We start from the raw sequence: 27,694 nt of genomic DNA, 5'->3' as shown, positions 1-27,694 counted from the left end.
AGGTGGGTGTCCATATGCATGAACACAAGGCCTCCAATGGTATCAAACTAAGTGGGAGGAGGTGACACAGGGAAGGCAGGATACATGTGCCAACCAATGCTCTTTGAATCTCCCACATTCTGACACATAGGAATTCTAAATTCAGCCTTGCTTTCCAGGTCATTTTCAAAATAGGATGATAGAACGAACATATTATAATTTTACATTTTGTTAGCTCTTGTATTTATAATGTTTCAATATTTAGATATATGGTATGTGGGTCTCCATTTCCACTCTTGTCCCAGCTCTACAAAATGTCAAGGAGTTAGGACTGCTGCAGAAAATTGCCCTAAGAGGTCAACAGTATCATCAACCACAATTAAAAGATGGGGAAAGTGAGACTTAGAGATGTTATATACAATTTGCTCAGAGTCATTCAGCTAATGGAATCCATTTTCAATGCTAGATCTTTCTGAATATAAAGCAAATATTCCTTTTTTTCTATTACACGTACAGCATGGTGACTACAGTTAATCATACTGTATTGCATATTTGAAAGTGGCTAAGGGAGTAGATCTTAAAGCAAATATTTTTCAACACCAAAAATACTTTACTATTTATAAGTTGATGTAACCTTTGATCACATAATTTAACATGGATGCATAAATCTAGGGCATTTCATGGGATATTAAAGATAGGTACAATGGAAATTCCAATTGTTCAGTCGTTGATCCTGAATTTTATGGGCCTATACATTTAATTTTATAAGCGTGCCCACAGGTGATAAAATTGTGGGTTCGTGTTCTGCAATTCAAAACACTGATTTATAAACAGAGTGCTAATTTGAGTTTACAGTGACCAATGTATTTGGCAGAATAATGACTTGTAGTAATTCTTCTTCAAGGTAAATGCCAACCAGTGGATCAAATTACGACTCAGAAAATTGCCTGTTTAATGTTAGAACAAAGGGAGGAAATATTCTTAACGTAATATTTCCATTAAGATATCGGAATTAATTGTCATATTCCACTCTAGGAACAATCCAGCCAACAGTGCGGAGGCAGTTCATACGCTTTGAAGCTCAACATACCTGGGTTTTCCTCTTTACCAAATTAACTACGTAACATCTGCAGGCCTCAGTTTCCTTATTTTATAAAAACAGCCTTCTTGAGATTATACGTAAAGGCTTTAGAACAATGGTGTTATACTGTCGACATATTATGTAAATATTATAGATTATAATATATCATATATTATATTAAATATTATTATTAGGCTATATATTGTCATTGTGCTATTTATTATTGTTTTATTTAACAACTTTCTGGCTAACCTGAAGAAACAGGCCGCAAGCAAGCTCCCAGGGCAAAGAGGCGGGTATTGGCTACCATGACAACAGCGCGCGCCTAGACATTTTCCACTTACAAGTCGCTGAGGAAGAGAAAAGCCTAGGCTGCGTGTTGCGTCATCACTACGCGCTCATTAGGCTTCTCTGTTCCGTTTTAGAAGGTCCCGGCCCGGCTACCGTCGCTCCACGCCAGGAATTATTTTCGCTTTTCAACCTTTGTTACAGGGCACCGAGGCTGCAAGACCGTAAGTACCAAGGGAAGAGTGACACCGAGCGAGCGAGCGTTAAAAGAGGTACCGCAGAACACTCCCCACTTCTGAACCTTCCCTGTGTTTTCTTGATCCTATCAGCTTCCTCTCAGCTGGGATCGCGCCGCGTCAACTTCCGGGCGGGTGCCCGCCAGCACGGCCTCCGCCGCTCCCCTCCTTTGGCCCCTTTGTGTCCCCGCAGTGTCGAGGCACGGGCCCTGGCACGTCCTTTTTCGAGGCAGGGAGCATCGTAGTGCAGGGAGCCTCTCACTGTGGGCGGGCGCGCCGCCCGCAGGGGGTTAGCGTGGGGAACGTGCCTGCGCGTGCTGGGGTAAGGAGGTTGCACGAGGGTCAGCGTGTGGTTCGAGGAAGGAGGGGCGGGGTGGGGGGGTGGGAAACGAAGGGGAGTGAAAAGAGCAATGGAAAATTTTAAAAGGATACCACTGTCCACCTGATTGTTGTGGCCTAACAATGAGGCGCTGCCATGATAGTCATCCTGAGCCACTGGCATGTTTGCGGGCTCTTAATTGCCTTCGGAATGAACTGCTGTGGCTTTGTATTTTATATTGATTTCATGGCCTCTTTTTTCTCTTTTTATTTTCTCCCTGCAGATAGTTCATTTAAAGCTCCCATCCCCACGAGGTGGTGGTTTCTACCAATATGAATCTTTTCAACCTGGACCGTTTTCGCTTTGAGAAAAGGAATAAGATTGAGGAAGCGCCCGAACCAACCCCTCAACCCTCCCTGCCTGGCCCTTCTTCACCAATTTCTCTTAGTGCTGAAGAGGAGAATGCTGAAGGGGAAGTTAGCAGGGCAGGCACCCCTGATTCAGATATAACTGAAAAAACAGGTGAGTTACAGTGTTGCAAATTGATTCAGCATCAAGAGATAGAGAGGTTTTTTCGTTTGTTTGTTTTTTGGGGTTTTCTTTTTTGTTTTTTAAGAAGAAAGGCAGAAGAGCTTCTAATTTTTGTGCTTGATGTCATACATACTGATGCATTGTCCTTCACCATGCCCTTTTACATACAGCTTTGGGACTGCCAAAGGCACCATGTACCTACAACTGATTATCCTTCCATAGTTGTTCCGCTTTTACGGGAGTTCTTAGATTATGGCCCAATGATGGAAGCTAAAATCAGAATTTAGGTCAGAGTGGTAGCTAAGGGAGGAAGAACTAGGTGAGTCAGTCCTATGATAGACTTTGAGGATGTTATTGCCAGACGTTTACATTCATTCCAGTATTTCTCCAAAAAATATTGATCATCTGCTGTGAGTTAGACTTTATTCAGGGTGCCTGAACACAGCCTCTATGAGCAAATGAAGAGCAGAGGACGTACAAATTTTGCCAACCACCTGACTTCCTGGAGCTCTCCAAAGTGCAAATGAATAATTGGTATTCTTCATTGTGAATGAACCATTTTTAACCTCTTCAGCTAATTGTTACGGAACAGTAGAATTTGAGAAGGAGTCAGAAATTAGCACTCCCATCTTAATCTGTGTTCTTCGAACAGTTAGTGATTAGAATATATATGATCTTTTACCGTGTTTTAGGCATAGCGGTGAGTGCTTCACATCCTCTCATTTAATTTGTACAACAAGCTTATAAGATATTATTATCACATTTTGCAGAAATGAGCCCCAGGGAGGTTAAATTGTTAGCAAGTTCGTAGAACCAGAGCTCAAATCCAAGCAGTCTAATTCCAAGTTATATTTTAATGTTTAATTCAGTAATACCTTTTTTTAGTGCAAAACTCAGTATTTCACAAGCAGCTTTTAAATTTCAAAATTGGTAATATACGTCTTCATCTTTGATATCCCCATTTTGTTTGCTACTCTTCTACTTAAATGTAGCAGTGAGGGCAGAGTCCCTACAAGTTATCATTAGAGGAATATTTTAAAATACTTTGGTGTAATTAGAAGTCAAATTTTGAAAGGCTTTGTTTATCTGAAGAGTTTTGAGCTTACCTGATTTCAAACCGCTGGAGGATTTAAGCACTGGAGTGACATCCCTGTGTGCATTCTTTGAACAGATATTTGGTTTGCATAACGTACTGTGGTTAATATCTAAACATCCAGGTACTTTAATATTTTATCAGTAAATATTTTAATCTGTTTCTTGTGTAGTTAGAGAGGGCAGGGAAGGCCAGGGTGTAGGCATGGGATTTTGAGTCCTTGGGAGCCTCTGCTTCTTCGTTTTAGTTAAATGGGACATTGGACAAGTCACTTAGATTATCTGAGATCCACAATTTTTTCACCTCTAAAATAAAAGCACTCTATAAACTGGAATTCAATGAAATTTTTTAGTTATTTATCAATATTAGTAATGTGAAAATTGTAAATCCTTTTTCTAATCAGAAGGTGTTTTTCTGCTTTCCTCTTTTTTTCTAAGGAGACTTCACTCCATCTTTCTTTATTGGGACTTTTCATACGTAAATTACTCTTAAAATTGAGATTGTCTTTAGAAATCATATGGTCAGTCTTGATGACACTTGGAAATATGGAAGTCAGGTTTTTTTCAGGAATGGTGAGGGTTCATCCTACTAGGAATAGAGAGCTTTGCTTTTGGAAAAGATTATTTTAATTGATCCTGTGGATTTTTGAGAATCTTGAAAACTAAGGCAAAGTTGAGACTTTACATTGTAGATCCATGCAAGAATAGAAGGGCAAAATGATGAAAGAATCTTGTTTGGTAAAAACAATCAGCCTAGCAGTCATGAGTACTATGTATTGTTAAAGGGTAGAGTTTAAAGAGAGAGAAATCATTTAGGAAGCTCTCATAGTCCAAACTTAATGATGGCAGTACAGATAGAGAAGAACGAGGTATGAGAGATCACAGTAAGAAAGGGCAAGATTTTACAATTAGGTCGTTGTGTAGGAGTGAGATAAAAATGCATGTTAAGAATTTTAGTCTAAGTGATTGAGGGAAAAAAGGTAGTTCCGTACATTAGAATAGGTATGAAGTACCCACTGTAAGACGTTGGGCATGCCTTTAAAAATTCAAATGAGAATCAAAGGTCCTGCCCTCAATTTAGCAGTAGACCAAACGCAGCTTAACTTAGCATGGGGGAGGGAGATGCAGAATTGCACATTGGGCCTGTGCGGAGGTCAAGACACTGAAGTTGGATTTAAGATCAGACTGGATATGGACATTGGGAAATTGTCAGTGGGATATGAATATTGACCTTACTTTCTTTATCATCAACTAGTAACTGATTCTGTTATTTTGTGGGATGATGCTATATTTGTTTATTTAAAATAGTTTTAGGGTCTAAGTCAGCTTATAGGACAGAAATTGTATATGGTTAAAATTACCTGTAATCACTCTTTTTCAGTTAATCCTATTACTTTACATAATATGAGTTAAGATTTAATTTCCTACCCCTCTCCTTCAGTTACTGTGCCACAGATACACTGTTCCTTGAATATGCCAAACCCCATTCAGTCATTCCTTCTTCCCATTTGCTCTTCCATCTGCCTCCAAGACGCTTTCTGTTGATATCTGCTTGTGACTCTGCTTTGTTCCATTAGGGCCTAGTGAAGTGTTACCCTTTTTTAGAAGGTCTTTTCTTGACCACTCTCTCTGAAGTAGCAACCACCCCCTTCCCCCCTTTAACTGTACTGTATTTTTCTATATACACTGCATTATGTATATGTGTCTCCCTTATTAGAATATAAGATCTGTAAGAGCAAAGACCTTGTTCATCTATCCATCCCCATTGCTCAGAACAGTGACTGACTGGTGTATATTAGGCCCTCAGTAAATATGTGTTGAAAGAAGGAGTTTTGGATGATGATTAGGTGGTATTAGTCCTTTGTACACATTTTAAAAATATTCCTCCTCCTCTTTATGGTCTTGAAACAGTGCCGTAGCCATCAGTCATTCTTTAGTTATGGATACTTGAAACTACTTTTGATATAGGCCAGGCTCCCTTAATCCAGCCTTTAGATATGAGGGCATACACTTAACCTGTGGTCACCTCCCCCTGCCTAGGTTTATTTTACTCTCACAGTGCCCAGAATTATCAATGGTTATTACTTACACTTTATTTCTCTTTTTTTATTTGACTTTTCTGGGAGCATAGCAGGTTTGGAGAAAATAAAGCAATGACAAATGAGTGTGAAAGGAGAGAGCCTACTATGTTTTACTCGTAAAGAATGAAAAGTTGAGCTAAGCATAATCCTCAAGGGATACCAAGAAGAAAGGACATGTAAATATATATAGTTAAAATAGCACAATGTGGTAACTCATAATAAGGGACGATATTAAGCAGTGTAGAACCACAGTCTGATTCACAGTGATTAAATTATCCCTTCTTTCTGTAGAGGATCAGGAAAAGTCATAGAGAGATGACTTTGAGTGGACCCTAAGCAATGACTCATTCAGTGAACTAGGGATGGAAATTCAGTGAACTAGGGATGGAAATATATGTTGCCTTGGAGTGTAGTATGTAAATGGAATAGGTGAGGTTATCTAGGGAAGAGGAGGTGTAGGGCAGTATAGATGAAGCTGAAAAGATTTAGAAACAAAAACTGCTGGGTTGGGAGGGGCCTATATATGCTGTGCCAGGGAGGATGGACTTTATTTGGTACACAATATAGAGCATTTCAGTATGGGAAAAACATTAATGAAGATGTTGCCATAATTGAAGCCTAAATGTAGGGAAATGACAGTGGGGATGACAAAGGAGGCAGTTTAGGGAAGTTTTATATGGTATTTATTTGATGGTATTTGATGATCAGTTAAATGTGGAGGATTTAAAGGTAACTCACAGGTTCCTTGCTTGGACAGCTGAATGATGGGCACTGTCAACTGAATTAGGCAGTAGGATTAGGAGGAAGACACCAAAGCATGTTGAATTTGAGTTACCTCTTATATTTCAGTAGCAAGGTCTAGTAGAGGGTTGGACATTGGAGTTTGGAGCTCAGAGAGTGGTGGGAACCTGAGAAATCAACTTTGGAGTCATCCTTGTGGTAGTTCCAAAAAAATGTCCTAAGCAAGATATATGGTAAGAATCATCAATATTTAATGATGGACAGAGGAAGGGAAACCAATGAAAGATATAAAGGATGACTAGAACAGTCATAGAAAATGATAATGCCCTGGAAGTTAAAGATAGGAGAGTTTCCAGGGTGGTGTATAGTGAACAGTATCAAATGTTGCAGAGAGGTCAAGTTGGATCTGATCAGAGACCACTTTCCTTGGAAATTAAAGTTCCTGTTGACCTTTAGCAGTTTCGGTAGAAAGCTGAGGGAGTGAAGACTACTCTTCCAAGACGGGAAAGAGAGAAACAGCTGGATGGGGAAGCAATGTCAAGAAAAGATGTTTGAGGAATGTTGAAAATTGAGCATCCAAGGGGAAGAAGCTAGGGGAGAGGAAAAGGATGAGGGAGGGGAGGTATCTGAAGACAGGCATCAAGGGGATGGGAGTGCGCACACAGCTGGACTATTTAACTTGGAATAAAGACACATTTTATCCAGGGGAGGGGGAGTGAAAGAGAAAAATAGATGGGTTCATAGGTTATTGTGGGGTTGGGTTGGAGGAAAGTTTCAGTATATGCTTGAAGAATTTCTTGATAAAATATATTCAGTCTTCTAAAGTGGTTGCTCTTTAGATGTGGTTGTCATGTAGAAAGTAACCATTTTTAATAAGTGAGAGAAAAAAATTTTAATTATACCTGTTATCAGAAAAGATTTCCAGAGAGCAATGCTCTGCCACTTATGGATGGTATGATCTTGATTAAGACATTATCGTTTTTGGATTTCACTTCCTTTGTCTAGATGTTCTCTGAAGTCCTTGCAAGCAGTAAAATGGATAAGATCCTTTGAATGAAGCTGAATATACCATTTTAGCCTTATGATCTGTAACCATCAGGTATTCCTTAGTCCTTTTTAAGTGTGTGTGGCCAAGATGTGAATCATCATTATATCTTTGGATAGAAATTTTGGTTTCTTAATGTCTATTAATGTTAGTTGAAAAGCAGTAATTGGTAAAAGGGTTAGTGCTCAGTTGTTCTAATAGAAAGTACAGTGAGTCTAAATGTCTTAAGTACATTTTAAATGTACATTTTTTGTTTGTGTTTTCCTTCTCTACCTTTTTACTTTCCATGCTTGGCTATTTTCTTCAAAATAAAATGTTATATAAAAAAATTAAATGATTACAACAGTATGTAATGAAGAGAGACTCTTCTGTAATCCTCGTTTAGTGTTGGTATTCTTTTGTATTTTTTTCCTGCCTGTATATATTCTAGCTTTTTTTTAGATAAAATAGTATTATGTACATACATATTGTAATGCAACTCACTATTAACTAAAAAGTAGATTTTTTATACTCTCCATGTCAGTTCATATAAAATATGCTGTACTTCAATTTTTTTTAGTGACCACAGTGTATCTTATTATACACAGATGTATTATAATTCATGTAGTTTCCTGTTTATAGACATCGGTTGTTTTGGTTTATTTCTTCTTTTTGTTGTTAAAAGAATGCTGTAGTGACCATCCTTTTGAATAGATATTTTTGCCTCTGTACAATCTGTGGAAGAATTCTGGGAAATGGAATTGTCAAATTAGAGAGAATATGAGTAATATTTTAGTAATTGCCAAATCACCCTACACAGAAGTTTTACCAATTTGCACCACACTACAGCTTGGTTTTCAGATGTCTGCTTTTTCATACCAGGCTAAAATATTGCAAACATTTTTAATTTTTAAAGGGCTAATAAGCAATTAAATTGCATTATTTTTATTCTTTATTTTTAAGGTTAAGTATGTTTTCATAAATGTTATTAGCAATTTGAACTTTTTCTGTGTTCCTTTTTCTCATTTTCTAATAAATGATTTATAAGTTTTTTAATTTTATTCTTTTAATTCTGTTTGTTGTTTGTGACAGAGAAGTTTTACATTTTTATATGGTCAGTTTGTTCATCTTTTTCAAGGCTTACAGGTTTTAGGTCCTGATCTGACCTGGTAAAAGATTTGGTAAAAGAAAGCCATTCCCTACCACCACATTATAAATATATTCATCCATATTTTCTTCTATCACATCTGTGTTAATTTTCTTCTTAATTGTAGTAATATGTACATACGTAAAATATGCAATAACTAGTTTTAAATGTACAGGTCAAAGAGGGTTAAGTACATTCACATTGTTGTACACCCAATCTTTGGAACTCTTTTCATCTTAAACAATTAACAATTCATCTTAAACAAAACTGAAACTCTTTACCCCTTAAACAATTCCTTCTTACCCCCAGCAATCACCCTTATATCTTCTGTCTCTATGTACTTGACTACTCTAGGTACATTATAAAAGTGGAATCATACAGGATTTGTCTTTTGTTACTGCCTTAATTTCATTTTCCCTAATGTCTTCAAGATTCATCCACATTGTAACGTGTATCAGAATTTCCTCACTTTTTAAGGCTGAAGAATATTTCGTTGTATATATACCTACATTTTATTATTCATTTGTGGTTGACACTTGGGTTGCTTTCACTTTGGGGCTATTGTGAATAATGCTGCTGTGAAAATGAGTATACAAATATCTCTTCCAGACCCCGCTTTCAGTTCTTGTGGGTATACATCCAGAAATGGAATTGCTAGATCATACAGGAAACTACCATATATTTTCCACAGTAGCTGCACCATTTTACATTCCCACTAACAGTGCACAAGGGGTCCAGTTTCTCTCCATATCCTTGCCAACACTTGTTATTTTTTGTTTTGTTTTTTGGGGTGTTTTTTTGTGGCCAAACTGATGGATATGAGTTGTTTTTTTTAATTTTTTTAAACCTTAACTTTCATCTGGAGTTTGTTATAAGGGCTAAAGAAAAGGTGATACCGTTTTCTCCTTTGTTCATTATTTATCATTTACTAGTCACTTATCCCAGAACCATTTATTGATGAATCCTTTTTCTTATATTTGAAATGTCATCATTATAGGCATACCTCAGAGAAACTGCGGGTTTGGTTCCAGACCACCACGATAAAGTATCACAGTAAAGCAAGTCACATGAATTTTTTGGTTTCCCAGTGCATATAAAAGTTATATTTATACTATACTATAGTCTTTCAAGTGTGCAGTAGCATTGTCTTAAACAATGTACGTACCTTAATTAAGAAGCACTTCATTGCTAAAAGTTTTTAACCATCATCTGAGCCTTTGGTGAGTTGTAATGTCTTTGCTGGGGGAGGGTCTTGCCTCGATGTTAAGGGCTGCTGACTGCTCAGGGTGGTGGTTGCTGAGGCCTGGGGTGGCCATGGCAGCTTCTTAAAATAGGACCACAGTGACGTTTGCCGCATCAGTTGATTCTTTCACAAATGATTTCTCTATAGCATGCAGTGCTGTTTGATAACATTTTACCTACAGCAGAACTTCTTTCAAAACTGGAGTCAATCCTTCCAAACCCTGTCACTGCTTTATCAACTAAGTTTATGTAGTATTCTAAATACTTTGTTGTTATGTCAACAGTCTTCACAGCATCTTCACCAGGAGTAGATTTCATCTCAAGAAACTCCTTCCTTTGTTCATCCATAAGAAGCAACTTCTCCATTAAAGTTCTATCATGAGATTGCAGCAATTCAGTCACATCTTCAGGGGCCACTTCTCCTGAATTTTTTTTTCTTTCTTTCTTTCTTTTTCTTGGGGGGGCTGCTCTGCATGCAGTATTGGGATATTATTTCCCCGACCAGGGATCAAACCCGAACCCCCTGCAGTAGAAGCTCAGTCTTAACCACTGGACTGCCAGGGAAGTCCCAAGGCACCACTTCTAATTCTAGTTCTCTGTTGTTTCTACCATATCTGCAGTTCATTCTTCCACTGAAGTCATCCATGAGGGTTGGAATCAACTTCTTCCAGCCTCCTGTTATATTGATATTTTGACCTCTTCTCATGAATCACAACTGTTCTTAATGGCATCTAGAATGGTGACTCCTTTCCAAAAGGTTTTCAATTGACTTTGCCCAGATCCATCAGAGGAATTGCTATTGATGGCAGCTGTAGCCTTTTGGAAAATATTTCTTAAATAATAGGACTTTTAAGTCAAAAGTCCTTGATCCATGGGCTGCAGAATGCATATTGTGTTAGCAGGCATGAAAACATTAATCTCATTGTACATCTCTATCAGAGCTCTTAAGTGACCGGGTGCATTGTCAATGAGCAGTCATATTTTGAAAGGAATCTTTTTCTGAGCAGTAGGTCTCAACAGTGGGTTTAATATATTCAGTATTTGGTGTTATAAACAGATGTACTGTCATCCAGACTTTTTTCCATTTATAGAGCACAGGCAGAGTAGATTTAGCATAATTCTTAAGGGCCCTAGGATTTTCAGAATGGTAAATTAGCATTGGCTTCAACTTAAAGTTACCAGCTGCATTAGCCCTTAACAGGAGAGTCAACTTGTCCTTTAAGCCAGGCATTGACTTCTCCTCTCTAGCTATGGAAGTCCTAGATGGCATCTTCTTCCATTAGAAGGCTCTTTGGCTTACATTGAAAACCTCTTCTTTAGTGTAGCCACCTTCATTAATTATCTTAGATCTTCTGGGTATCTTGCTGCAGCCTCTACATCAACACTTGCTGCTTCATCATGCACTTTTATGTTATGGAGACAGCTTCTTCAACCTTATGAACCAACCTCTGCTAGCTTCAAACTTTTTTTCTGCAGCTTCCTCACCTCTCTCAGCCTTCATAGAATGGAAGAGTTGGGGCCTTGCTCTGGATTAGGCTTTGACTTAAGGGAATGCTGTGGCTGGTTTAATCTTTTATCCAGGCCACTAAAACTTTCTCCATATAATAAGCAAAAGGCTGTTTGGCTTCTTATTTGTGTGTTCACTGGAGTAGAACTTTTAATTTCCTTCAACAACTTTTCCTTTGCATTCACAACTTGGCTAACTGGTGCAAGAGGCCTAGCTTTTGGCCTGTCTTGGCTTTCGACATGCCTTCTTACTAACCTTAATCATTTCTAGCTTTTGAAAGAGAGGGATGTGCAACTTTTCCTTTCACTTGAATACTTAGAGGCCATTGGAGGGTTATTAATTGGCCTAATTTATTGTTGTTTCTTAAGGAATAGGGATGCTGGGGACTTCCCTGGTGGTCCAGTGGTTAAGACTCCACTCTCCCAATGCAGGGGACCTGGGTTTGATCCCTCGTCAGGGAACTAGATCCCACATGCCGCAACTAAAGATCCCGCATGCCACAAGGGAGATCCTGCGTGCCACAACCAAGACCCAGCGCAGCCAAATAAATACTTTTTTTTTAAAAAAGGAGTAGGGAGGCTAGAAGAGAGGGAGAGTGAGGAAGGAAGTGGCAGGTTGGTGGAGCAGTCAAAACACACATAACGTTTATCAGTTAAGTTTGCCATCTTATATGGGCGCTGTTTGGGCACCCAAAACAATTACAGTAGTAACATCAAAGATCATTGACCACAGATCACCATAGCAAATATCACAATAATGAAAAAGTTTGAAACACTGCAAGAATTACTACCAAAATGGTGTCAGTAAACTTGCTCAACACAGGGTTGCCACCAACCTTCAGTTTGTAAAACGCACAATATCTGCAAAGTGCAGTAAAAAAAGGTATGCCTGTATTGTAGATTTTGGTATGTTTTTGTTGTTTTTTCTTTCTGTTGTTGTTGTTTTTTCTTCAATAAAATGTTGAAGAAAGTTTAACCTTAAAGTTTAAAGAGGTGGTTTCTTTGTTTTTTCTTTTGTTTTTTGAATTTCCAAGTGACTGAAATTTTGCTTCAATGTTCTTACTAACATTTACTTCCAGTTTTCACTTTTTGTGACAGGAGAATGTGGTCTGTAGTATTTCTTTGATGAATTTACTGAGATTTTCTTTTTGGCCTACTACACAATTTCTGTAAAAGTTCAAGTGTACTTGAAAAGAGATATAATCTAACTGTAGATTTAATTATATGTCAGATAATAATGTTTTATTATTTGTATCATTTTTTTCAAACTGGATCACAAACATGTCATAAAGTCAGTTTCTTATATCCTAACTAAATGCATATAACTTTTTTTAATGGAGTAGAATAAATAGAAAATTATCAAAGTATCGCTTACAATAAAGCCTCTGAGACCTTTGTTTCAGTTATATATGTCTGTCTAGTAATCGATGTGTTTAGGGTCATAATCTACAATGGGTCTCTTACAGTGGGTTCCAGTCAAAAATGTTTGAAAAACACCTTTCTGTATCTTAATTATTTTTGTGCTCTCTTCTCTATTAAGAGTTTAGACAAAAGAGTTAAAGCCTCATATTTGTCTCTATTGACTTTCTGCTTTATGTATCCTCCATTGTTTATGCATTTCATTATTAGAATGCAGTTGTACATATGCCAGTTATATTTTTATTGTAGATATAAATTCTGTTATTAAAAAGTACCTTTCAGGTTTAACACTTTGACATTATTAATAGCATGATTTTCCTTCCTTTACATTTTTTCTTTTTATCTTTATCTTTTCTTTTGGCCTAAACCTGAAATATTTCTTCTTTCTCATTTTATGTTAGAGTAGTGTATTAGAAACTACCCCTCAATCTTGTATTCAGTGTATACTTGGTCTTTTTCAAGAGCTTTCATCAGAGGTAGGTTGACTTATCTGAGATGCTAAAGGTCTTTCCCTATCTACTATGGCATTCAAATTAAAACAGTCAAGATTTTATAATCTATTATTTTGGTAATTAACCTTTCAAAGAGGCAAATATATGATGTGCTTTACTAGGTATTCAAAAGAACTGCCTTGAAAGTCAGTTGCCATGTTAGAGAATTGAACCATGTAGAGCAATATACAATTAGAATATCAAAAATGGCACACTTACGTAAGTCTGCAGGACGGATATAAAGGTTTTTTTGTGTGTGTTTTTTTTTGAGAACTAGGTGTCTTTCTTTCTTTCTGGATGCACTGGGTCTCTTAGTTGCGGCTTGCAGTCTCCTTAGTTGTGTTTCACCAGCTCCTTAGTAGTAGCAGGCAGGCTCCTTAGTTGCGACTCACGGGCTCCTTAGTTGTGGAATGTGAACTTCTAGTTGTGGCATGCATGTGGGATCTAGTTCCTTGAGCAGGGATCGAACCCGGGCCCCCTGCATTGGGAGTGCAGAGTCTTAACCACTATGCCACCAGGGAAGTCCCAGATATAAAGGTTTAAGTGTTTTCATTCTGCTTTGGGAGATCACCTTTATTTATAGATGACCTTTCATAATCTCCCAGTAGTGATTTTTTGGTTTGTTTTTTGAGTGGTTCTTGATCTTGGACCGCTTAGAAAGGTAGAATCAGCAGCAGTTTTAAATCCTCATTTTGTTTCATGGTAGACTTAGATATGAGAATGGGTAAAAGTATACTGGAAACGTTCAGGGTATAAAATTGTCTTCTCGGGCTTCCCTGGTGGTGCAGTGGTTGAGAGTCCACCTGCTGATGCAGGGGACACGGGTTTGTGCCCCGGTCCGGGAAGATCCCACATGCCGCAAAGCGGCTGGGCCCGTGAGCCTTGGCCGCTGTGCGTCCGGAGCCTGTGCTCCGCAACGGGAGAGGCCCGCATACCGCAAAAGAAAAAAAAAAAAATTGTCTTCTCATGCATACCACTAATGGGGAATTTCATTTGGAATTACCCCCTGGAACCTTGGAATCTTCTTGCATATGGTAATAATGTAGGTTCCCATTGCCTTTGGTAGAGAAAATATCATCTACTGTCTCTAAAACATAGGATTTTTTATTGTTTTTATTTGAAAGGATAGCTGTTTTCCCTCATGTTCCTTTAGCATTTTGTTTATTCCTCTCGCATGGCACAAATTACGACTCACAACATTGCTACTTATGTACATGGCTACTTGGCTCCTATTATTAGTTTCTTTAGGGCAAGTGCAACTGTGACTGGCCTTTTTTTTCCTTCAGTACCCCCCACGTCCTGGCACAGTGCCTTCAATACAGAAGGCATTCAGCAAAGTCAGAATTATGTAGTAGCCCATGTCTTTATAATTGTTTCTACTTGTCACTGTTCTTCCCTTCATTTCTATATTTTTCTGTTTTGCTTCCTTCCTGTCTCCTTTGTGGTGCTGCTTAAAGTGCTTGTTTGCTTTGGGTCAGAAAGCATCATTGCATCAGGAATATCTTTTTGACCATTGGCTATTAGATATTTTTGCTGCTGTTTACTTCCAAAAATAGTCCAAACAAACAAATCTAAGCATTTCAGCACTGTTCTAATTCCAGATTATTGACTATATTGGTAAATTGATATTTTATATAGATAAGCTCTTACTGTTTCCCTTTAGTCCTCAAAGTGTGGTCTGTGAACCTTTGAGGTCCCTAAGACCCAAAAGGGTGTCCATAAGGTCAAAACTATTTCGTAATAATATTAAGACATCACTTGCCTTTTTAACTATGTTGGTATTTGCACTGATGGTGCAAAAACAATGGTAGGTAAAACTGCTAGTGCCCTAGCATGAATCAAGGCCAAGATTCCAAACTGTCATTGTATCCTTAAAATTTTTAAATACTAGTTTCACTTAAGAATGTTCTTGATGAAGCAGTAGTTTTTAATAAGATGAATATATAAAGTTCAAGAAACTCTAGTTCTCCTAGTACTCATTAATAGAATTTTTAGACACCCCCCACCATGCAGTAATACAAATGGCCAGTTTGAAAAGCTTTTTTTTTTTTTTTTTTTTTTGGCTGCATTGGGTCTTCGTTGCCGTGCGTGGGCTTTCTCTAGTTGCGGCAAGCGGGATCTACTCTTCACTGCGGTGCGTGGGCTTCTCATTGCAGTGGCCTCTCTAGTTGCGGAGCACAGGCTCTAGGGCACATGGGCTTCAGTAGTTGCAGCAGATGGGATCAGTAGTTGAGGCATGCAGGCTCAGTAGTTGCGGCACGCGGGCTCTAGGGTGCCTGGGCTTCAGTAGTTGTGGCTCGCGGGCTCTAGGGTGCCTGGGCTTCAGTAGTTGTGGCTCGCGGGCTCTAGAGTGCAGGCTCAGTAGTTGTGGCGCACAGATTTAGTTGCTCCGCGACATGTAGGATCTTCCTGGACCAGGGATCGAACGCGTGTCCCCTGCATTGGCAGGCAGATTCTTAACCACTGTGCCACCAGGGAAGTCCTTGAGTAAAGAAGCTTTTTAAAGAAAAGTGGACAATCCAAATCGTTTTGCGAAAGCCCTTTTCAAGTATAAGAAAGCAGGACACTTTTGTTAAACTGTTAAAATGATATGCATTAAGTTTAGGTCAAAGTTTTGATACAGTAAAGATCTAAATTCTTAGTTTTATGTGTGATTTGTGACATATCAGGAATACTATGTAAAAGCAGTGTCCCCAGTACCTTTATACTTATTTTACAGGAATTGGACTATAATTTTATTACTTTACATAATTATCAGAACTTGTAAATGTCTTCATACATATGACAGTTAACATAGCTGTGATTTGTTCCAGAGCAGAATTTTTCACTCAGGGCACACTCAACATTTATAAAATTGTTCTTTTGGAACAATTTTGTGATTTGCTTTTCAGTAATGTTGCTAGGACTTCATTGCAGGAAGTAAAGTATTTTTTAGTTCACTCCAGGTGATTGGTTATATAGGCCTTGGTTAATGTTATTTACAAATATGACTCAGGAGCCTTACGATAATGATGGCTATCATTTCATGACTGTTAATGGGGTCGAGGCCAAGAGTTTTAGGGGGGGACTTGAGCATGCCCCAGTTTTGGTGTGGGGAGCAGGGAAGTCCTGGAACCAGTCCCCCCAAACCTCACAGATACTGAGGGGTGATGGTATTCACTAAACCAAGACACTGACTACTTTTACTTTAATATGAATTTCTTAAATCTGATCTCTCCTCAAGTGTATAATGGAGAATAATTTTAGAACTCGGCCCTTTGAAGAGAGGAGACCTCAATAGAATACTAATTTGTTTTGCATAGACGGGTGATGCCAACTTCATTAGTTTGTGAGGGCTGCCGTAACAAAATACCACAGACTGGGTGGCTTAACCAGCAGACGTTTATTTTCTGCCATATCTGGAAGTTAGAAGTCCAAAATGAAAGTGTTGGCTGGTTCAGTTTCTTGTAAGGCCTTTCTTCTTGGGCTGCAGGTGGCCACCTTCTCGCTGTGTGCTCACATCACCTTTCCTCCATGCACACACATCCTTGGTGTCTCTTACAAGGACATCAGTCCTTTTGGATTAGGTCACTAACCTAACTGCCTTTTTTAAGTTAGTCACCTCTATGAAGGACCTACCTCCAAATACATTACATTCTGAGGTACTGGGGGTTGAAACTTCAACATAGGAATTTTGGAGGGGACATAATTTTGTCCATAACACTAACATTTGTGTAAGAGCTAATGTTTGTTGAATACTGGCTGTGTGCCCATTACTGAACTAAGTGCTTAATACATATCTTCTGATTTTATGTGCACATTAGCCCTGTGATTATTGGCATCTCTGTTTTACATCTGAGGATGCAGAGACTTAGATTAAGTAACTTAGCTGAGAGATGGGATTGAAATTCAAGTTGTTTGGGCTCTAGTGTCTGTGTTTTCTTAGGCAAGAACTGGGTACTAGGAAGCAAAAGCACAGAGAGAAAAGGGTTAAAATATAAAATACAAACCTGTTTTGCAGTGTCCACTAAGTTCTTGCTAGTAAGTAACCTGTGAATTGGAAAATCATTTAATACCAGCCCTGGTTGACTATTAATGTTTTCTTTAAAACTTGGGAGGAATTTTTGGTTTTAGGATGGAAACAGTGAATGAAGCTAAAGATTTTTAGCACATGATTTGTAATTATCAAAAACAAATTTGCTTTATTTTCAAGTTATTCAAAATCCCTTTCTGCTTTTTCTCTTTTGCAGAAGATTCTAGTGTTCCAGAAACCCCAGAAAATGAAAGAAAAGCAAGTATATCATATTTCAAGAATCAAAGAGGAATTCAATATATTGATTTGTCTTCAGATAGTGAAGATGTTGTTTCCCCAGATTGCTCCAGTACAGTTCAAGAGAAAAAATTCAGCAAAGACACGGTGATTATAGTGTAAGCAACTTAGTAGATTCATTATATTTGCATGTATAAGACTTTTTTTGAGAAAAAGTTACTTAAACTGAAAATTTTTGATGACTTCCCCCCTTTTTTGCCTTTTCCTGACTGCATCTTCATCATTTTTCCCTAACTTAAAAGATATAGAGAGATGTGTGTGTCTGTGTGCGCGTGTGCGCGCGTGTGTGAGTGAGAAAGAGAGACTCTGGATAACTGATATTTTTTCTTTCCGGCTGGGCCACGCGCTGTGGGATCTTAGTTCCCCAACCAGGGAGTGAACCCAGGCCACGGCAGTAAAAGCACCAAGTCCTAAGTACTGGACCACCAGGGAACTCCCATGGTTCTGATTTTCAATAAAAAGTTCAGTGAGAGCAAATATTTAAGTTTTAAAAATTCTCCATAGATAATTATTTTCACAAGTACCTTCAGTCACCTGTAACTGCTTTCTGATTTGTTCTTGAATCCTAGAGTCAAATCATTTTAACATTTTTGGGACACATTCATTGAGCTAGCACGGAGCTTTGTATGTTAGATAGAAAAACAGTAAATAAATTAAAAATGCAGTATGTCAAATAATACATATGATGGGCAAACAGGAAGGGAAATACAGGGTTTGGGGCCGGGCTAACGGCATGGTTTCTAAAGCGCATGGTTGGAAAAGGCTTCATTAAGAAGATGATGCTTGAGCAAAGACGTGAAGGAGCTAAAAAAGGGAGCCATGTGGATATGGTGGGAGGGGCATTGGGAGTAGCCTGTTTAATGACCCTGAAGTAGTATTTTGCCTGTTGTTTTTGAGGAAAGTGGGCGGCGGGGCTGGGGGAGGAGTAGTGGTGGCTAATGATGCGAAGAGAAGGACCTAAGGTCAGAAGGTGCGGAGTGGGATAGGGAAAGAGCTTTATCATGTTAAGCCCATAGGCTGTTTGGCTTTTATTCTGAACGAGATGGGAAGCTAAAGGAACATATTGAGCAGAGGAGTAAAATGATCTGATCTATATGTTTAAAAGTTTTTAAGGCTGTAGGGGAGTCGTAGTAGAAGGATGAATACTGTTGTAATAACCAAGGCAAAAGATGGTGGACGCTTAAACCATGCTAGTAGCTATGGGAGTGAATAATAAGTGGTTAGATTCTAAATATACTCTGAAGGTAGAGCAGAGAGGATTTATTGATGGATTTCAAATGGAATGGGAGAGACGGGAGTCAGGGATGAATGACCCTAAGATATCTGACCTGAGCAACTGGAAGGATGGAGCCAACCCTAACTGTGATGAGGAATGCTGCCTTGGGTGCAGTGGGGGAGCGCCTTTCGCAGGAAAGACCAGCAGCTCAGTCTCGGACGTGCTGTGATTGAGGAGACTCTTAGGCATCTGAAGTGGGCTTGTCAGGTAGGCAGTTGGATTTGTGACGTGCGGGTTCTGGAGAGAGGTCAAGGTTCCACATCTGAATTTACGAGTTATCAGGATACTTGATATTAAGAGGTACATGATTAGATGAAATCAGTAAGAGACACTAGTGTAGCTGGAAAACAGAAGATCTCTTAGTTGAAGGACTTAGGCCAGGCGAACTCTGGATTCTAGGAACAGGAGATGAGAAGAAACTTACAGAAGACTCTTAGGAAGGAGCAGTCATTGAGGTAAGAAAAAAGTCAGAAGGTTGTGTGATCGGAAGCTAAGTGAAGAAAGTGTGGCAGAGGTGCAAGAGCTTAACACTGTCCACTCCCAAGATGAGGATTTCCTCTTAAAATGAACTTCTTTGTGTATATAAGCCCTGATGAACATGCCTTTATCCTGAATTTCACTATGAAATAAAAAATAGTGATGATCCTGTGTGGTAAATCCTAAGGAAAATTGGTATTATATTAGCACTCCAAATTTTACTTTTTATTTTGAAAAAAATTTAAACTTACGGAAAAGTTGCAAGAATAATCAATTTCCACATCCTTTTAAAAAGATTAAGATTCACCCATTGTTAACATTTCCCCATGTTTGCTTGTCACCTTCTTCATAAAATAATAATTAGAATTATTACTGAAACCTTTGCCTCTAATAATTTCACGTTTATCTCCTAAGAACAAGGTCATTCTCTTACGTAACAAGAGTAGCATTTCTTTTTTTTTTTTTAATTTTTTTTTTTGGCCACACCTTGTGGCTTGCAGGATCTTAGTTCCCCGACCAGGGATCGAAGCTGGGCCCCATGAGTGAAAGCTCTGAGTCCTAACCACTGGACCACCAGGGAATTCCCTCCAAAAGTAGCATTTCAAATTCACAAATACTGATTAACGTTGGTGCAGTAATATCATCTAATATATAGTCCGTATTTAAATTTTACCAGTTATCCCAATAATGTTCTTTATAGTAGTGCTACTCAGAGTACTGGTTTATCAGTAAGGAATGTGCCCTAGAATGTAAATTAATGTACTCATTCCTTCAGCAAGAAAGTCTTGTAATGAAAAGAAAAAAAAAAAAAAAAACTGAACTAAGCAATGTGTTTTTCCTTCTGTTTTAAGTTCTTTATCTTGTCATGGATAGATAACAAACAGTTTGATTTCGAGGACTAGCAGTCAGTCCATGGATCATAATTTGAGTAGTACTTTATAGTAAAGTTTTTTCCAGCATCATACATTGGGTTTAGTTTTTCATGTGTCTTTAGTCTCGTTTAATCTGAAAGTTTCTCAGCCTTTTTGATTCTCATGATAATTGGCCTTTGAAGGTAACAAGCCAGATTTTTTAGGATGTCTCTCAATTTCTGCACCCCTGTTGTTTCTTCATGATTAAATTTAGGTTAAGTGATAGGAGTTACATAAATGATTTTGTGTCCTCCTCAGTGTGTTATGTTAGGAGGCACACTGATAACCAGTTTGTCTCATTATTGGTGAAGTGAACTTAACCACTCAGAAGCCTGCCAGGTTTCTCCTATAAAGTTAACCATTTTCCCATTTTTAATGATTAAGTAATCTCTGATGAGATACTTTAAGACTGGGTAGGGATCCTCTTCCTTAGCCGACTTCCCTTCAATAGTTGTAGCATCTGCTGATGATTCTTGCGTGAATCCGTTATTACATTGGTAGTTGTGAAATGTGGTATTCTAACTAGCATTCTAGAATTTATACTTGCTATTCTACTATAGATAGTTTTCCCTTTTCTCCTTATTTATTCATGTATTTATTTAGCACAGTAAATACAAAAATGGAATTACAGGTGCGTTTTTGCTCAACTGATTATAATCTATTACTATTATTACTCATTTTGATGCTGAAATTGCTCAGTTTTGGCAGGTGAGGGCCCCTTTACACAGACTCTGGATTTGAGAGGTTCCTATCATTTTTTGAGCCTTTCCCTTCTGGCGCAAGATGTTGCAGACTAGTGTTTTCCCTACTCCAAGCCTGAAATTAGACTTAGCCATTTCTCCAAGTAGCACTGGTTCCTTTTTAAAGGAATGGTATTTGGAAATCTGTGGACTGGTTGTGTCCTTCCTTTGCTATTGGTGAAGCAGGGGATTATGTCATTGCCCTTTTAGCAAGAATGGGCTAGGATATAAGAGAACCAGAGAATGTTGTTTGTTTGTTTGTTTGTTTTTTAAATCATGAGTTTATAATAATATATTTCATTCTAATCTACTAATACAAGGCTCCTCCTTGCCTCTTTCTGACAGTGAGAACTCTGCTTCCACCAATATCATTATATTTGCTAATTTGTTCAATCACTCAGTGTACATAAAATAGTTTCAGAATTGCTGTAATCATGCTTCTTGACCATTAAGCTCACTATGAGTTTAATATTTGTTTATAAGTTTTATTTTGTCTTTAGATGAGGGTATATGGTTACAGTACTTGGCTTACTTATTTAAATTTTTCTTTGTTATTCACTTGAAATGTAGTTCAGTTCATTAATTTCTGTTTGTATTCCTTTTAGGGTTTTTCCCTTGTCCCTCGTTTTAAAAATTTTACTTTCAAATATTTAAAATATTAACATAGTGCCAAAAATTAAAACTCCATGTACAGTGTGCTTAGAGAAGTGTTAACTTTCTGTCCTTCTCCTTCTGACCCTTTCCTCCTCCTACCTCAGAACTAACCAGTTTGTTTAGTTTCTAGTCATAATTTGTTTTTCTTTCGTTTATCTTTTCTTCTTGTTTCCTACACAGAAGATAGCACTGTGTCTTGTATTGTGTATGTATAGATATATATGTACATTTATTCTCTATTTTATTAACTTAGCAGTATATATATCCTGGAAATCATGTCAGCTCATAAAAATCTGTATTCTGTTTCACAACTCCATAGTACTGCATTGTGTGCACGTTCCACAGTTACAGTCAGTACCCATGCATGGGCCTTCTTGGTTATCAGGATTTCTTAACCTTGACGTTGTTGACGTTTTGGACCAGGTAGTTCTTTGTTGTGAGGGGCTGTCCTGTACGTTGTAGGATGTTTAGCAGAATCCCTGATCTCTACCAACTAGATGCCAAGTAGCACCTCTCTAGTCAAGACAAAAATGTCTCTAGACATTGCCACATGTCCTCTGGGGGCAGAATTGCCCCCCTTTTGAGAACCACTGATATAGATGCTAGGAACTCTGGCAATTGCTGCAATCTCTCAGGAAGCATTAATAGACAAGAGGAGCTGAAGACAGAATCCTAGGTGATACTGGCAGTTCAGGGAGGTGAAAAAAGTAAGAAAGCCTTCTACAGAGATTAAAGACAGGCTAAGAGGTCAAAGGAAAATCAGAAGTAATGATGCTGCAGAGCCCCTGGGGTGAGGGTTAGGGTAGGGCTGCCTTTTCAAAAAGCAACAGTGATGGGAACACAGAGGAGAAGACAACCAGTGAAAGGTTCGGGGTGTTCTGGTTTGTGTTTTTAAATCACATTTGACATTTTAGAGGGTATTATTGCCCTTAGGACAGTTTCACCAAAGTGATGGGGCAGACGATATAAGCCAGTAAGTTGAGAACAATATAGGAAATGCTGAAATAGAAAATCAGCCTTATAAAATTTGTGAAGGAGAGGAGAGTCTGTTTCTTTCTGTGGACCACTGCTGTGTCCACAGTGCCTAGAACCCCTGGCACACTGAATGAAATGCAGTCTTGAATGCACTGCAGGCTTGGGAGGAAGAGCTTAAGGAGAGAAAAGATTCAGGAGAGAAGATGGTAGGCAATTAAGAGGGCCCTGTAGGAAGTAGAAAGGGCTAGAATGAATCCCTTAGCGCTGAGAAGGGACTTCAGCAGAAGGGAGTAACTTGATCTGAGACCGGATAAAAGAACGCAAAATGGTCATTCTTGTTCTTGTAGATATTTTTCTTTTACTTTTAAAGCTTCAGTCATATAAGAAGATAAAATAATAGCTAATGAACACTTATATATACCACCTACCTTTAACAATTTTTAATGTTTTCCCTTGTTTCATTAATTATTATTATTAGCTGAGGTATCTTAAAGTAAATTAAAGATTTCCTCCCTTAATACTTGCTGTACATCCCACTTCCAAAAAACAAGTACTATTATCAGTGAACAGTCTCTACATCATCTAATTCCCAGTTTATATTCAGATTCCATGTATTTTGTAGCTAGTTTTTCAAAACAGAACCCAAATAAGGTACATTTACTGCATTTGGATGTCATGACTCTTAACTATCTTTTGATCTTAAAATAGTCCACTCCCCTCCTCTCCTCTTTTTTAAGGATTTTAACTTACTGAAGAGATCAAGTCTTTTAGACAAAATAGACTTTTCTGATTGTTTCTTCATGATGGTATTGAATTTATTCCTCTGTTATTTGTATTTCCTGTAAATTGGGCATTAAGTCCAAGGCATGATAAGATTCATTATCAACATGAAGACTTACTACATCAAGGGCACCTAAGTTTGTCCCATGGAATGGTGATGAATCTGATCACTTGGTTAAGGTTGTGATGGTCAGAAGAGCAAGGACCTTTAAAGTGCTTATCCAGTACAGGAATGGAAAAGGATTCAAACCTGAAAGCTTCCATGTTCTCAGTGAACTAAGACACAGAATCAGTTAGGGAGCGTGAATGTAGTGAGGCAGAGTGAAAATTTATAGAGATGAGTACATAAGGAATGAAAAGTCTGGGTGTAATGGAAAGGGAGATACATGTAATTGTCTTCAAATATTGAAGGCCAGACAGAGTGTTAAAAGAAGAGATTTATTTTACCTTGTTACTTTAGAACGGTTTTTCAGAGCAAGGTTCAAGAAGTCAGCCTAGAATCTTGTTAAAATACATATTCCTCATCCTTCACAATCTGTTTTGATATGTTTTCAGGGGATTCTTAGGCATAACCGGTGCCCTAACAGGTACAGCTGAACTAACATGAATAAAGTATAGAGAAGTTATTAAAATACAGGTCCTGGATATGTGTTTAAGAGACTGTCCAAGAATAGAATTAGCTGCATAGCAAAGTCTGCATTCTCTGGCGCTAGGAATATACTTAACTATATTTCTTTCTTTGATTTCTATAACTTCTGCCCATTTGTTATACTTCTGCTTTTTGATCTTCAGAATGCTTACTGTAGTAGAAAATCAAAATTTCAAAATGAGATTTTTTTTTTGTTTGGAAATACACGAGTGAAATTTGGCTCACGATGTCTTTTATATAGGATAAACATATGAAGTGAAATGTAATGAGGTTAAGTTAGTTGTTGTTGCGTGAAGCCTTATATAAAATAAGTGCTCCCCGTCTGCGGAAGAAGTGTTTTGTTCCTGGTAGACAGTCTGATATTGAATGGGGCCATTCCGATTTTAACACTTAGATTCTGATCACCTAGATAGGATATGAAAATTTTTTTATCTTTGTACTAGTGTATGCTTCAGAATTTCTCAGGAGCAACATGACAGCACTCATCTTTTATTCAGGGTACAGGTGAAAAAGTAGGAAAGAGAAAGTGGGTGTGCAGTGGATGAGTATGGATCTTAACAAAATAAGTGCAGGTTTTTGCTGTTCTTTTCTATTCCAGCCCAGATAATTTGAGATATGTTCAAAGGGTGCTGACTTTGGGAAAGTAGATTTATATGCACAACTGTACTGAAATGAAAAAAGTCATTTTAATCTTTGACAGGTATAGATTGCATTTATTATTGAAAAGAACTGCAAATATACTGTATTTTATATATACACATATATACAATTATAATGAAATCACCTCAGTAATACATTAAAACACTGTTTTTTTCCCTCTGAAAATATTTTTAGTTCTGAGCCATCTGAAGATGAAGAGTCCCAAGGCCTTCCTACCATGGCAGGTAGAAATAATAATGATATTTCAGAATTGGAAGACCTTTCGGAATTGGAAGACCTTAAAGATGCTAAACTTCAGACCTTGAAGGAACTTTTTCCACAGAGAAGTGACAGTGATTTACTTAAGGTTATACCCCTTTATAGTAATTGGTTATTATAGTTGTATTGATGATTAAAATGTCTCCTATATCCAGTGCTGTATTTAGCGGATAGTCATTTTTCTAAAGATACCTTATGTTTGAAGATAATTATTAACTTTAATGTTTAATAAAGGCAAATGCCAGAGATTTACTTGTTGAGTCTTATAGTAGGTGAGGTTTATTCACCTATAAATAGTACAATCTGGGCTTCTCTGTATCTCACATAGGTTGTGAAGTTTTTTGTGTTTGAATAGTTCTAAAATGGGGACAACCTTCCTCCCCCCACCTCTCACTAGAAACTCAGAAATGTCAGGAGGCTTTTTTTCTTTTTTTCCCCCCGAAATAACAAGGAGTTGCTGTTCACATTTAGTGCATGTGACCAGGGATGCTAAACACCCTACAATACTGAGGACAGTCCTACATAACAGAAGAATTGGCTGCCAATAGCACCCTTGCCGAGAAATATTGATTGAACTATAGAAACAAAATAAGTGGCTGTAGTTGGACTGTTATAGGTATCTATGTCTTACTATAAGAGCAAATAAAAACTCACCATTCCATTAAGTTTTAGATAGAGAATAAATCTCTGAAGGTTAGTAAATAGTTTATCCCTAGCTCTGCCACTTAGTAATTGAATGATCTTTGGGGAATCATTTAATTATAGGTGCATAGTTTTTTCGCCTTTGTATTTATCATCACCACCACCCACCCGCCCGACAATTCCCCTTCCCCAAGCTGAGGCATAGGAGGTACCGTATCTGTGTGGGCTTGGCAGGTAACTCTGAAGTGGTGGACATTGGCACATACCCTTTCTAAGAGGGGTAGCTGCTCCTTAGCTTCCGTAAGATATGACCATGTGAAATCAATGACAGCCTGTTTTTATCGAATAATTCAGATTTTCAAATAAAGTGAAAAGAATGGATTTTTATTTTGTGTTGATCATCAATTTAACAGCTTTATTGAGATACAATTTACATGCCGTAAAGATCACCTATTTAAAGTGTATAATTTATTGGGTTTTAGCATATTTACAAAGTTGTGCAACCATCACCATAATCTAATTTTAGAACATCTTAATCATTACAGAAAGAAACCTTGTACTTATTAGCAGTCACTCTCCATTTCCCTCCCCCAGTCCTAGACAACCACTAATTTCTGTCTTTATAGATTTGCCTATTCTGGACATTTCATATAAGTGGGAACATAGAATGTGTGATCTTTTATGACTGACTTCTTGCACTTAGTATAAGGTTTTGAGGTTCTTTCATGTTGTATCGGTACTCATTCCTTTTTATGGTAACTAACGAAAGACAAAACCAAAGATACCATTCAGGTCAAGCAAAATATGTCTGAACCAAAAATGGTCCTAGGCCTGCTAGTCTGAACTCTTTAAGTGTAGATTATATTATTCCTTTGTTCTCTGGTATATTTAATATGAAGCTTTTTTTCCCAGATCATTTTGATACCTTCTTACTGTTAGTTAAATGAAACTTTAATGGTATCTTGGGTCTACATTTTCCCCTTCTAGTAGCATAATTTGCCTACCAATGGGTTTTTTTCCTAGAAAAAGAAGGAACGGATGTAGCCACTAGTAGCAACACTTAAAAGTGTTGGAAAGAACTTTCAGCAGAATAAACATGATGGAGTAGTAAAATATTCAACATAAAGAAACAAATCTCAGTTTAAAAATACTTCAGCTTGATTGCCAGTTTCTCAGGTAGTTCAAGGGGATTTATTTCCTATAGAAACATTGATCTTTAATTTTATAATTACAGTGGAAAAATAGGATTGATATCAATAAATGAACTTTGTATGTGTATTTCAGTAGTATCTGAAATCTTGGGAATTTAGCCTATCACTTGATCAAAACAGCACTCTCTTGAAGTAATCTGGATTTCAAGTGATCTCCCATCATTTCAAAAGATTTAAAGGTGACATAGGTTACTCTACAGAGGCTTTTAGACCCACATAAAGTAATTTAGGAAGTTATAAAATATAAATTTAGTCCTAGGCTTGATAAGAATATGCTTTGACTATTTTGAAAATGAGGGGCTTACAGGATATCTGAGGATCCAAGATGAGGAAAACTAGTATAGAAAAGAGCATTATGAATTTGTTTTGAGGCTATTTAATTTAATACAAAAATAGCTTATTTTAAAAAGTGAGATCTTTTTAAAACAAGTAGCTCATTGGAAATACAGGAAACTATAACAAGAGAAAAATATGGGGTATTTAGTTTTTTCTGAAATCCAAAATGTTACAGAACAGTATAAAAATAGTATTTTGAAACTTAATTATATAAGCCATATATTAATATGTTCTTGAACAAATTCAAGCAATTTAATTTAGAGCAATTTAGAAATAGAGCAAATTTCAAGAGTCCTTTATCCCACTCAAGAAGTATTAGATTAAAAAAAAATTATGCCAGAATTGTGGTTTATTTTAAATGTCTGTCAGTGTCTCTCTCTCTCCCTCCTTCCCTCCCTCTCTCCTTCTCCCCTCTCTTTCCCTCTCCTTCCCTTCCTTTCTCTCCCTCTCTTTCCTTCTCCTTCCCTTTCCCTCCCTCCCTCTCTCTCTCTCTCACACACACACACACAAACACACACACACACACACACACACAGTGCCTGAACTCACTCATAGGTAGGAAGTTTTTGAGACTTTAGTGCACAGCCTTGCAATTAAAATAACAAAACCTTGAATACACTGTACATAGACTATGTTTTA

The 27,694-nt window shown here is 37.7% G+C and overlaps 1 protein-coding gene across 3 annotated transcripts in view; it reads left to right on the top strand.

The window, feature by feature from the left end:
- The first annotated feature begins 1,525 nt into the window (after positions 1-1,525).
- The window catches only part of SMARCAD1 (SNF2 related chromatin remodeling ATPase with DExD box 1), a 69,609-nt gene continuing 43,440 nt past the window's right edge, over positions 1,526-27,694 (top strand). Inside the window, exons 1-4 of one of the 3 annotated variants that reach the window (XM_082838448.1) lie at positions 1,526-1,572; positions 2,187-2,425; positions 17,407-17,584; positions 24,783-24,954. In XM_082838448.1, coding sequence (XP_082694574.1) covers positions 2,236-2,425; positions 17,407-17,584; positions 24,783-24,954 — 540 coding nt within the window. In that variant the 5' untranslated portion in view covers positions 1,526-1,572; positions 2,187-2,235. Of the gene's footprint in view, positions 1,573-1,878; positions 1,907-2,186; positions 2,426-17,406; positions 17,585-24,782; positions 24,955-27,694 lie in introns of those variants that run through there. The other 2 variants (XM_082838446.1, XM_082838447.1) reach the window with 2 other exon arrangements.

Source organism: Leucopleurus acutus, assembly GCF_964270905.1.
Source record: "Leucopleurus acutus genome assembly, chromosome: 4".
Classification (NCBI taxonomy): Eukaryota; Metazoa; Chordata; class Mammalia; order Artiodactyla; family Delphinidae; genus Leucopleurus; species Leucopleurus acutus.
Note: the sequence above shows the minus strand (reverse complement) of the source record. Positions and strands in the feature narration are given on the sequence as shown.